Source organism: Microplitis mediator, chromosome 4, assembly GCF_029852145.1.
Source record: "Microplitis mediator isolate UGA2020A chromosome 4, iyMicMedi2.1, whole genome shotgun sequence".
Taxonomy (NCBI): Eukaryota; Metazoa; Arthropoda; class Insecta; order Hymenoptera; family Braconidae; genus Microplitis; species Microplitis mediator.
This window is the reverse complement of record NC_079972.1, coordinates 2,337,334-2,350,609: the sequence shown is the minus strand read 5'-3', so window position 1 is coordinate 2,350,609 and position 13,276 is coordinate 2,337,334. Positions and strand designations below refer to the sequence as shown.

The 13,276-nt window shown below is 36.6% G+C and overlaps 2 protein-coding genes across 4 annotated transcripts; both read left to right on the top strand.

The window, feature by feature from the left end:
* Window positions 1-5,382: 5,382 nt before the first annotated feature.
* On the top strand, window positions 5,383-8,116 carry LOC130666463 (uncharacterized). Of its 3 annotated transcripts, none has more exons than XR_008989682.1 (3): window positions 5,383-7,254; window positions 7,355-7,547; window positions 7,912-8,116. XR_008989682.1 is itself a non-coding variant. In XM_057467473.1 (2 exons), the coding sequence occupies exons 1-2, from the start codon at window positions 5,797-5,799 to the stop codon at window positions 7,913-7,915; spliced, it is 1,755 nt and encodes a 584-aa protein (XP_057323456.1). In that variant the 5' UTR covers window positions 5,386-5,796; the 3' UTR covers window positions 7,916-8,116. The 3 variants fall into 3 exon arrangements, 1 of the variants encoding a protein (XP_057323456.1); XR_008989683.1 differs by having other exon boundaries at window positions 7,337-7,547; XM_057467473.1 differs by having other exon boundaries at window positions 5,386-7,547.
* A 2,865-nt stretch (window positions 8,117-10,981) lies between these two features.
* LOC130666930 (ribonuclease H1-like) lies at window positions 10,982-11,680 on the top strand. Its single transcript, XM_057468259.1, has one exon. The coding sequence runs from the start codon at window positions 10,982-10,984 to the stop codon at window positions 11,678-11,680; it is 699 nt and encodes a 232-aa protein (XP_057324242.1).
* Window positions 11,681-13,276: the final 1,596 nt, after the last annotated feature.

Genomic DNA, 13,276 nt, shown 5'->3' with positions numbered 1-13,276 from the left:
GACTAAGAAAGGTCCCGGGAGACCGCGGAAAACTGGTAGCTCAAACAAGCCAGTTAAGGTAACCCAGAATCTCTTAGCACCGAGAGACACAATTGCCTCAAGGTTAAGACAGAGGCTAGGTGAGGCTAGATCAACAGAGAGTCTATACAAAAGGCCGAATTACCGAGAACTAGAGACTTCTGAGTTTTCATCCTTGGATGAAAGTGTCAGCAAGTCGAATCCGCAACTATCACAGGTCACAGTCTCTCCACCTGATGTGCTTCCTCGGGAAGTACCTTCCGTGGTAGAGGTTGAGCCTAATTTTACCGAAAGTGATAGCCCCAATGATAATAATGAGAAAACAGATACTACAGAAAAAACATTCGACCCTCAGGCCTTGCAAGAAAGTTTTACTAAATTTGACAACATCTTGAAACGAAAAGAGGAGGAGGAACAAGCCTCAATCGAAGCTAGAGAAAATTTTGTAAAGGAAATTCGAAGATCGATTCAATGCTTTGATCAGACGATACAGGCCTCTGAAAATGAAGACCTTGAGAATGATTCATATGATGAGGATGCAGCGAAAGAGGCGGATGATGAAACAGACGGCTCTGAGATAGACTCCATCGACGAACCACCTCCTGATAGCTTTCAACAGTTGACTGCGCCTTCAATGGGAGAAATAACTCCACTTAATCGACAGCTTATGACATCCTTTGAGGGAATGTATTGGGACCCGGGAGCCTATAATATGCTCAAAACACCAGGTAACGAGAGTAATTACGGCTCACCCTTAGCGCCTAGTATAATAGACTTCGATAAAACTCCGGGAAATTATATTAAAGCTAAGAGAAAACCATCAAATCTAACTTCGTCCTATATCAAAGAACCTCCTAATCCCGTAGAGATTACTGAAAAATTAAAGAGTCCGTTAAGTCAACAACCGGAACCTACAATTTCTTTAAAGCCAAATCCATCGTTCGTACTTCCAAAATCGGACATCATATTAGTACCACACACAGATAGAGCTTTTACAACTGAATCCGAAACATCTAAAGTAGCTGAATCCAACGTAAGTTACCCCAGTTTAAATAAGCAAAGTCTTCTTAAAGTTTCCCATAGCAGGGAAGGGTTAACGTACGTTAAGGATAATATAGCTCACTTTCTCTCAACAGATTGTAAATATACCCAGCCAATACCTAAATTATTACAAGCTTTAAATTATATTTCAGAACAAGAATTATTAAGTCATAAACCAAAAGTAGGTCAAGTTTTTGTAACAAAATATGGGAAAAATCGCGTTTTTACAGTATTTTTCAAGCGTCATCACTTTGATCAAAATACTCCCGAAATGATATCCGAGGCTTTGTATAGATTAAGAGGAGCTCTGGAGAAATATAAAATTACAACTTTGCGCATCGCTGAGGACGGCGACGAAATCGGCGAAGGCTTAGAGTCTTATTTGTCTAAAATTTTCAAGTATTGTCCAATAAGTGTTACATTCACAAAAGGTAGAATAACTTACCCAAAAGACGAAGAAAGGGGCTCGATAATCGCGGAACATCACTCTAGTCTGATTGGGGGACATAAGGGAGTGGTAAAAACGTACTGGAGAATTCGCGAGCGATATTATTGGCCGGGAATGAAAGAAAATATCTATAAATTCATTCAAAATTGTGATGTTTGTCAACGCGAAAAGCTATCGCGAATAAAGACGCGTCAACCCATGATTATTGCCGATACACCATTCGAACCATTCGAAAAAATTTCAATAGATACGGTCGGACCTCTTGAACTCACTCCCGACGGAAATAGACACATCCTAACCATCCAGGACAATTTTTCAAAATTTTGCACAGCAGTAGCAATACCTGACATTCGTACCGAGACTATAGCTGAAGCGTTAATTAATCATTTTATCAGTCTATACGGTTGCCCAAAGGTAATTCTATCTGATAACGGTACATCTTTTACTAGTAAACTTTTGAGTAAGCTAGCACGTATTCTGAGAATCAAGCGAATAACAACGTCCGCATATCACCCACAATCTAATGGCTCACTAGAAAGATCACATCATGCCTTAATTGAATATTTAAAAGTCTTTATAGAAGCGTTCCCGGACTGGGATAAATATTTAGCTATGGCTATGTTTAATTATAATACTACAGTACACACGGCAACTAATTTTACGCCATTTGAACTTATATTCGGGAAAAATGCTAGATCACCCACCTCGTTCCCTGATTACTCACAGATAGAAACGTACCCAGAATCGATTGGGAAATTAATAACCAAATTAAACGAATCTCGAGCGATTGCCCGAATTAACTTAGTTGAAGCAAAATCTAAATCTAAATTACGGTATGATAAAGCCATACATGAAGTAGACTTCTCACCCGGAAAGTTTGTTTACGTACTAAAAGAACCTAGAAAGGGTAAATTAGACAGTCATTACTACGGCCCTTACGAGATTATATCGGTCTTAGAAAACGGAACAGTAATTTTGGAAACAGAGGAGGGAAAAAGATTCCCTAAACACCCTTCTAAACTAAAACTATCCTTCTCCATTCACGAGCTGGATAGGAAAACCTCTAAAATGTAAATAAATAAATAAAATTGGAAAATTATTAACAACATTCGGATAGTGAAAATCTATTCCGTTTCCTCGTAGGAAAATTCGAATCTTGTTAATAAAAGAAAAAGAAAAAAAAAAAAAAAAAAAAAAAAACTCTTTTCGCTTAACTTTTGTTCCAGAAGAAAATGCTCGTTACGCAATTACTCTTTTTGGCAATCGGGTTTTGGAAATTTGGAAATGCCGGGGAATTCCATGATATTAGTTATTTTGACCAAAAGCCCGGGGTTTACTACGAGAAGTCCAGTAATATCCACCTAATACGAGAACAATGGACGATGATTATCACGGTAGACGTAGGAAATTTGTTAAACGACAACAATGAGGATCGGGTCCAATATGAAGCAATGCTCATAGATTGCATGTATGTGAAGTATTTTACGGAACGTTTATGCCTGAGAACCCTCCAAAAACCGGCGATCGACTATATTAATAGCGAAAGTAGTCATTTGATCGCCCATCTCAAAGAAATCATAAACAGAACTCCAATGAGTGACTTCCGAAATCCTCGAGGCTCGTGGCTAGCTACAGTCGGGACGATTGCTAGGAAAATATTTGGGATTCTAGAATACGAGGGGGATAAAAACTTTAAGCAGGAGATCTTCGATCTTTACCGTGATCAAGCCCAAATTATTCACTTAGTCAACAATTCTACTCATATAATGCAGACCGAAATTAACTCTCTAAATCAGCAGATCCAAACTCATTCAAAAACCATAAACACACTTGCCGACGAGCTAAGAAATTTGACCATATCCCAGAAGGAACAACTCGGAATAATAGATCAGGAACTAGAGTATAGCTACTATGCTACGAAAGTCTATAGACAAGCTCAGCACCGCAATAGTTTGCTTAGATCAGCCATCACCGCAATCGAAGAGGCAAAAAGGGGAATCTTAAGTCCAGAGTTGATTTCACCAGACCAGCTAAAAGATGCAATGACTACTATAGAATCAAAATTTCCAAATCTGAACCCGCCTCAACCTTTAGATCATATTGACCTCCAGATCCTAACTAAAATGGCAAAAATCTCTGCTGCAAAATCAGACAATCTCTTCGTAATAACGGTTAAAATACCCCTTATGGACAAATATCCATGGCTTTGTTATAAATTGATACCGTATAGAGTACCGTACATGTTAGGAGAAACTCTTTTCGGGCTATTGTTAGAACCTAAAACTAAATATCTTGTCGTGCAGCCTGAATTTAATCGTTTTTACCTGGCTTCTCCAGAATATATAGACCGATGTCTACCCGCGGGAGAGGAATTGGCATGCTTTCCAGATACACCAGTCGAATCCATCTCCGAGTCTCATGATTGCGAAATTGATATATTTAAAGCCACAATAACTAATGAAACCACAACCTGTGACATACGGTTGTTGCAGGAAAATTCCACCCAATGGATCGCACTAGATAACGAGAACGCTTGGTTGTTTTCTACTTTTCAGACAGAATATCTAAAAATCAGTTGCGAGGGAAAACTTCCTCACACCACTAAATTAAGAGGTGCCGGAGTGCTGCGGTTTCCTCCCAACTGCAGAGCTGAAAATAACCATGTTAGTCTTTTAAGTTTAGGAGATAACAGTCTAGAGTTGACCGGGCTAAGTGCGAAGAAAAACCTAAGTATTGTCTCTAAATATCCAAATTTCCACCAATTAACCATAGATAAAGAATTTCTCGAATATTCTAAGCCATTATTGACACTCTCTCAGGCTTCTACAGGTGAGAACCTTGAAGCGATAGAAGCACGGGTTAAAGAAATCAGATTCAAGTACGCGAATGGTATATCTCTACATCTAATGGTATATATTAGCATGAGTTTTGTTTTATTCATTATTCTTACGGTCATAGTAACTCTTTGCTATAAGTTCGGCGCTTGCACTAAAGTAACCAAGTTTAGATTAATATCAAGAAGCAAACGAGTTAGTGCTCAAGTAGATGGTAACAAGTTTTGTCAGTCAGTTCAAACTATAACATCAGAGTTAGAAGAAAGCGTAGGAGTTAGAATGCCTAAAGCGGCAGCGAGAGAAAGCATGTCACCTCCCGGACCTCAGACGGTATGTTTAAAAGTAGGTGAATCAGGTTTTTAACACCGAGTCGAGCGCTAGTTGGGAGAATCTTCTCCGTTTCCTAAAAGGAATTTACGCTTCAAAACCTTAACCTAAATTATAAACACGATTAACATCTCCTAGTATTCCTTACAAAGAGTACCGTACGTTTGATAATAAAATTTATTGACAAAATTCGAATAGGTAAAAATCTTTTCCGTTTTCTTCGAGGAAAATTCGAATTTTGTTGATGAAAGGAAAAAACAAGGGGGAACCAAAACCTCAAATAATAACTTCTAAATTAAATTTAATTTCGGAATTTTTACAATTAGGAGAAACTTTCTCCGTTCCTTGAGAAGGATTTAAAAATTCCATATGAAAGAAGGTCTAGAACAAAATTTGAATAAGGGAGGATTTTTCTCCATTTCCTTAAAGGAAATTCAAATTTTGTTGTAGCAACTGTACCAATAAAAAAAAAAAAAAAAAAAAAAATAAAAACACAACACATACCTTCGCATCACCTGTCCAGTACAAAATATTTCAAATAAAATTTACCTAATCATATCCTTAACCGCCATTCCAGCACATTCCTAACATGTCAGGAACATCTTATTCGTGGACCCTAGAAGAAGCCCAAGATCGTTTAGAAGAGTACAAGCTTCAGGCCCAACAGGACCTTTACCAACAAAGGTACAAGCTTAAGGGGTTAGGGGTAGTCAGAATTTTCAAAAAATCGATTTTTTTTTTTTTGCATTTTCTTAAAGTATAATATTTTAAAAATATTGTGTGAAAATTTGAAGTGAATCCGACAAATTCTTTTCGAGTTATTTAACAATGACCAAAGGACGCTCGGGTGCTACGTGGCATTCGAGAGCAGGTAGCTAGAAACAGCTGCAAGCAACCGACTTTTCGGGTTTCATTGTCATGAATATCTCCCCATTTTAATGTATTTATAATTATATATATATATATATATATATATATATATATATATCCTTCTACATATATTCACAATTTGTAGGTAGTACAAGAACTGAAAAATAATTTTTGGTTGCCAGTATACCTGTAGTCGTTGCACTGATCAGTCGATAGTTTTGTGATAAATTATTTCTCAAGTGAATTAAATTATTAACCATGGGACGTGATTCTAGAAAGGTTTCAAGAGAACTTCGGAGTTCTGAAAAAATTAATAAGTCGCGTTCAGTCAAAAGAAAGAATGTTTTTAATCCGAAAACAGCCGAACGTGATGAAAGTATTCAGAGTACATCTTCTAAAAAATTAAAACAAAACACTGAAGATGATGTACCTGAAGACAGCAGTACTGAATTTCGAATAATAAATTTTATTCAGGTATTCACTGCAATTTCTGCTCTTATAAAATGTAAAAAATGTGATGGAAATGTAGTGTTTCAAACAGCAAGTACACGTGGGCTGGGATTCAAAATTGTAGTTGCATGTAATAACTGTGGAAATGAATATATTCCTTCCTGTTCTTTCGTTGGGCATTCTTATGAAATAAACAGACGTTTCATTTTTGTAATGAGAATACTAGGAATAGGATACGAAGGATTGTGCAAGTTTTGCGGCCTGATGGACATGCCGTCTTTTTTAGATAAATCTACGCATACAATTTTACTGAAACAGATTTTGAATTGTAGTAAAGCCGTCGCAGAAACCTTCATGACGAAAGCTGTGAATGAAGAAAAGCAAGCAATGCCAACAACTGAAAATGAAGATATAAATCATCTAACTGTATCGGGAGATGGAACCTGGCAAAAACGGGGATATACATCGTCATTTGGAGTTTCTTCTATAATTGGCTATTTTACTGGAAAGATTCTTGACATAAACATTAAAAGTGCATATTGTAAGCTATGTGAGTATTGGAAAAAAAAAACAAATACTGTTGAGTTCGAGGAATGGTATCAATCGCATGAAGATGTGTGTTCTGCTAATCATCAAGGGTCTTCTGGGAAAATGGAGGTGGATGCGATGGTCGAAATGTTTTCGTATTCTGAAACTAAATATGGAGTTAAGTATGCCAACTATATTGGTGATGGTGACTCCAAGACCTATTCAGGAATTATAAAATCAGATCCTTACGAAAATACAACTGTAAATAAAAAGGAATGTATAGGGCATGTCCAAAAGCGGATGGGGAGTCGATTACGTACGCTGAAGAGTAAACAAAAAGGTCTTGGTGGTCGAGGTAAGCTCACAGGAAAATTAATAGACAAACTAACTGTGTACTATGGTTTAGCAATACGCCGGCATTGTGATTCTATTGAAAATATGAAATCTGCTATAATGGCAACCTTTTATCACTACGGCTCGAGTGATGAAAAACCGAATCATGATATGTGTCCAAAAGGCGAAGAATCTTGGTGCTCTTACCAGCGCGCTGAAGCAAGAGGAGAGCTTGATACCTTTTCTCACGATTATTCTCCTTTACCTTCTGATGTTTTAAAAGCTATCAAGCCTATATACGAAGATCTTAGTAATGAAAATTTACTTTCAAGATGTGTAGGTGGATTCAATCAGAATAATAATGAAAGCTTTAACCAACTAGTATGGAAAATATGCCCAAAAACGGTAAATACTAGTTTTACTATCGTACAAATAGCTGCATACGTTGCTATGTGTATATTTAATGAGGGTATAAATTCATTATTAGTCTTGATGAATACACTAGGACTTAATTGTGGGCCTAATTCTCATCGGTATGCAGAAAGAATGGATGCTGCACGTATCAAAGTAGCAGATAAGCGCGCTAATGATAACACCCGAGAAGGTCGATTGCAACGTAGGCACCAGCAAATCGATATTTTGGAAGCTGCTATGTCGGCTGAAGAGCTATTATATGGTCCAGGAATAGATGACTCAGTGTAAGTTATTAAATAATTCTTATAATTCGACATAAATCCATAGCAAAACTTTAAATGCGTTTTTCTCAAAACTATGTTTTCTGAACTGGTGATCACTGTAACTTAAAAACTGCTCGGTAGATTTCAATAAAATTTATTGTACTTTTGAAATACATTAAAAACTCGTGCCTGATCGAAGGATTTTTTTTTTTTTTCAAAATTTCGATTTTTTTTTAACAATAAACTGTCGGTTTTTTTCTCGAAAATTTGAAAAAAATTTCCTGAGGCCGCCATTTTGTTAATTTCGAAAAAAAAAAAAAAAGCTTCGATCAGGCACAAGATTATCTATTAATAAAACTAATTTTTCTTGTCCGATTGATTTTAGATGAATCTCCAAGGACTTATGATGATCACCGCAAAGGACTTCGGGAGGAACGGGCTCTACAAAAACAGCGATAACTTTTTGAATTATTAATTTTTTTTTTTGAAATTTTCGTGAAGTCAAATCGAAACGTGTTCTAATAAAGCTATGTTTTTATTTTTGTCAAATAAAGTAATTAACTACAAAAAAAAAATTATTGAAAATCATCATTTTTTCATACCCCTGAGTACCCCTAACCCCTTAATGAAACTCTAAACCGCGTGAGGATATACCCGGTAGACCCTGATGACGGATTCATGGAGCGTTATCATAATATCACGGTGAGGGATCGCACCCCTCGAAACTTGCCAGAAGTTCAGTCCTCCAACGGCGAACCGGTCCTTGACCTGCTGGTGTACGGGCTGCCCAGGAAAACTTCCAAAGAGACGCTGCGGTCGATCTTGCAGCTAAAACCGGAAGAATTCACAAAACTGTCCATCTTCCCCAAGGGAAAACAGCAATCTCTGGGGCGACTCAAGGTTAAGTCGGTGGCTAAATCTTTGGAGTTACAAATCCAATCGCGGGAGAGGAGTTTCAAGATCGGAAACAGCTACATTCGAATCGTCTCGTTCAAGAAACCAACTTCTCGGCCCCGAATCCATCCACCTATGCCGACAATGAGAAATGCTTGCGAGAACCTGAATGCTGACTGTTGGGAAGAAATCGCTAAATATCTCGGGACCGAAGACCTCTGCTCATTAGCTCAATGTAGTCAATACCTATGGGATTACACCTTGGGGAGTATGAGAGTTTTCAACCTAAACAAAAGCAATATAAAAAAAATGTTCCGTATCCACGGAGTATTCCAAATTGACGATCTTTTAACATCGGTCCCGGCAGCACGCCTCACACATTTCGAGTTAGAATCCAGAGAAGACCAGTATCTCGCTTCTCCTGGCACCGTGACCAATTTCATTCGACATAAAGCCGGAAGTACGTTGACCCACCTCAATTTTACCGGAGCTCTTATTTCCTCTGGAATTATTGAGTGCGTTGCAGAGAGTCTTGAGAGGCTGGAATCATTGATCGTAGGAAGATCCCAAGGACATCTGGAGACCGCCCTGGTGCAGGTTTTTGAACGGCTCGCCAAGCTGAGACACTTCGGGGTTATCGGCAATACATATTTTACAGGACGAGCCTTGAGCAAGACAGCTAATCACATCAGCAGTCTTGAACTAGAGGGATGCTTTTTCCTGAACAAAGATCACTTAATACAATGCATCAAGAGCAATCAGAACCTCAGAAGTTTATCTATTAAAAATTGCGACCGATCCAGAATAAGATATTCGGAGCACCTCGACATGATCGAGTTAATAAATGCCATCGGCTCCTCGGGATTGGAAAAACTGTGTTTCAAGTGGGCTAATTATCAAGACGACATCTGGAACTTCAATCTAAATCAAATTAAATTGAACGAGAATCTGACTACGGTTGAGGTCTCTTTGGGGTCAAATCGACCATCATCCAACTTGGTCGCGTGTTTCATCCGTATGGCTCCGCAACTGGAACATCTTACCATCTCAGAGTCAAGACTCGATTCAGTTGGGTTTCCTAGTATTCAAGGACCTCGACTGAAAACTCTCACCATCGCTAAACCTAGGAAGCACATCGGGAGATTCTATCAGAACATCAATCTGAGTGTAGAGAAACTGAAGATAATTGGTAATTATTTCTCATACTATACTCTGATGGAGATCCTAGATTCCAATCCTCTCATCGACACCATCGACCTCACGGGCATCACGTATTTTGTACACCAAGCTGAACTAATGGGCCTTTTAAAGCAAGAACATCCACCTCATATCAGGACACATAAAATCCTACTTCCACGACGAGAATCCTTCGAGAACAACAAGATTCCTGACCGTGTCAAGCCCGGCAACAAACCCTATAGAATTACTCTAGAAATAATTTAGTCTATAATAGTAGATACGTAACAATAAACATAGAATTATTTTTCTATATTAAGAGCAAGTATTAATTGGATTTGTCTTCGGAAAATTATTTCCTTGGTCAAGCTCGGCAACAAAATAAGTCCAATTAAGAGACAAAAAAAAAATATTATAAACTAAATTTGAACACGGGAGAATCTTCTCCGTTTCCTTTATAGGAAGATTCAAATTTTATTAATAAAAAGAAAACCAAATTTTATACAAATTAAATAACCCAAGCTAAGTAATTAATTAGAAGTAGTATAAATTGTTTCAGTTACAGATATGGAGCTATCACTAGGAGCAACGGTCCTAAACCCTGGAAACATTAAGTAAAATGTAGGATAACGTCTGAATAATAAAGATAAAGAAAAAAAGATAAAGAAAAAAAATTAGAATAAATTAGCAGGAGTACCCTTGTGCCTGGTGATAGGCCCAAATCTAATCAATAAGGATCCAGAATATTGTAGTTAGCCATAGCTATTGTAGAATATAGTCTATAAGAATAAATAAAAATAAGGATAAAAGAAAATTTGAATAAGCGAGAATCTTCTCTGTTTTTCTTTAGAAAATTTCAAATTTTATATAGTATTCAAAAATAAAAAAAAAAAAAAAAAAAAAAAAATTTTGGAAAAAAAAAAAAAAAAAAGGGTATTTTTAGATTTTAGCCTGTATGTTCAGGGCATTCTAGTATTAAGGATATAATTATATCGTAATACCAAGACATTATAATAAATAAATGAAAATAGCGATAAGAAAAAAAAAAAAAATTTTTGAATAAGCGAGAATCTTCTCCGTTTTCCTTTAGGAAAATTCAAATTTGATAGTATATGACCCAAAGAATAAAAAAAAAAAAAAAAAGAGAAAAAAAAAAGAGGAAAAAAAACTGTTCTTCTAACAGGGAGAATCATCTCCGTTTCCTTTCAGGAATATATTTTTTTTTATAATGAAAATTTCGAAATCTTATTAAAATTAAAACCTCTAAAAATTTAAAGAAAATTTTATTAATAAAAGAAATTCATGGTCGGTTCTAGTAGGGGTTTCCAAATTTCCTAAAGTAGGTCTTAAATCTCCTGATTTTTCACCTGTAACCTTCTTCCAAAATGAATCTTTATCTTGTCATCAATGGGCATAAGCCCGGTTTATATCAAACCTGGAAGGAGTGTCACGAACAAATAGCTGCATACCCGAACCCCATCTTCAGGTTAGTCCATTCGCAGGAGGAAATGGACCAGTGTCTACAGAGCTGGCATGATATAGTGAGTTCATCCAAAAGAGATGCAGACGTAATATTTGAAAGGAACGGCGACGGAAGAATCCAAATCTACACCGATGGATCTTGCTTTGGAAACGGGACAACGAAACCAGCTGCAGGACTTGGAGTTTACTTTGGACCGAATCATCCCAAAAATCTGTCTCTGCCTTGTGTTAATAGGAATACTAATAATGGGGCAGAACTAGAGGCAATACTACAAGCAATAGAAATCATTATAGAACTCAACTTGATCAAAATTGATATCCATACAGATTCAGAATTCCTATGCAATAGTTTAAATTTATGGTACGACGATTGGGAAGGAAGAAACTGGTTAACATCGACAGGTAAACCCGTCACGTACAAGAATGAAATGATTCATATAAAGCAGCTCATGAAAACTCGGGATATTCGTATCCTTCACGTTCCAAGCCATCAAGGAGTTTTCGGAAACGAGCAAGCAGACCAACTGGCTCGCGAAGGAGCAAGAAGATCGAGCGCAATCCATCAGGGTTCGAGTCATCGTAACCAGTCGTCCATCAACTGACAAGATCCAAGGAGTGGGGAACCCCTTAGATCTCGGGGGGAAAATGTTATGTCCGACTCGAGAACTTATTAAAAATTTTTTTTAATAAGAAACAAAATAATGCATATTAACGCCAAGTTCTTGCGTCTCTCATTCTCTCGATCTTCCTTACTTCCCCACCTAAGACCTTTTTAAGTTACTCTAAATGCGCGGGACACCCATAATTAACATTGACATATATTGAATTGTGTCAACGGGACATCTCGTGCTATGCAACTCACTAAAAGAAACCCCTACCTAGGACCGGATCCCATGGTCGGAGCGTTTAAAATTTTTCAAGAGCAAGTTACTCTACCGAGCACAGGCTTGCTTTCCGGTCATAAGCTGATTTCGAAGTTTTCAGCGAAGAGTCGCAATCAGGTACAGCGGTATCCTCAAATCATTTAAATTACAAAGAAAAAAAAAAGTATAAATATATATAAAACAAAAGTATACAAAAATAAATTAGAATAGAGAAATCTATAATAGTTTCGAGTTTTGATAAGTGATTGTTGGTGTAATTGCTAGAAAGCATCGTGTAATTTTTATAATTGTGTAGTGGATCAATAAATATTGAAGAAAAATTATTAATATAAAATAGAAGAAAAACTGTTATTATTTCGATTATTTCATAAGTGAACCTTGTGTAGCCTTCAGAGGCATAGGGTAGTTAAGTGCAGACGTGCACCTAGTTAATAAATAAAAAAAATTTTGAAACCATAATAATAAAAAAAAAAAAAAAGAATTTGAATACGAGAGAATCTTCTCCGTTTTTCCTTTTGGAAAAATTCAAATTTTAAATTGAGAATAAAGAATAAATAAAGAAAAAAAAAATACAACGAAAGTAAATAAAGCGAAAAGAGAAGGAGTAAGGCAGATCATCCACTAGCCGAGAACCAGAGGGAGATCCTGAGGATCCAAGGATACAGGGTTCCTGGACCATCAGCCATTCAAGGTAATACAAGGAGCAGAGAGGACATAAAAGTAAAGCGGCACCTGCAAGTAGTAAGTCTCGATTTTAATTGCTGGAATATCTTTCTTTTTATTTACCCTATTTCACGGCCATCCTGGGGAAAGTTCTACTAAGTTAATTATCGATTTATAAATAATTTGTCTAATTATTTATTTTATTTACCTAGACACCCTATAAGCGAACTTGATAAAAATTATATAGAGAGTGAGAGAGTCAGACTTGCAATCGAAACGATTCCCAAAACAAAATAAAATAAACAATTGAGCATTTCGCTCAATTGGAAAAATACATTAGTTAGTCCGAGCGTCTTCCAATCACGTTACCAATAAAAATTATTAAAGATATTTAATAAACGAAAAATCCCGGACATAACACTAATGAGCTTTCGTAATAAGATGTCACACAGAGAAAAATGTTGGCTCGATACCTATATCAATTTTTTTACGATGCTGTCGACCAAACTTGAAATACGAAGTGAAGCATCCAAAAAATTTTTGTGCTCTTGTAAAAAATGATTATGCTGTATCACAATAGTTATTACGCGAGAGAAACTTATCGATAAGCTTTAATATCAATAACTTTCATACATTCATACATTATAATAA

Coding starts and splice junctions, on each gene's coding strand:
- LOC130666463 (XM_057467473.1), top strand. CDS start 5,797: ATGGGACGTGATTCTAGAAAGGTTTCAAGAGAACTTCGGAGTTCTGAA.
- LOC130666930 (XM_057468259.1), top strand. CDS start 10,982: ATGAATCTTTATCTTGTCATCAATGGGCATAAGCCCGGTTTATATCAA.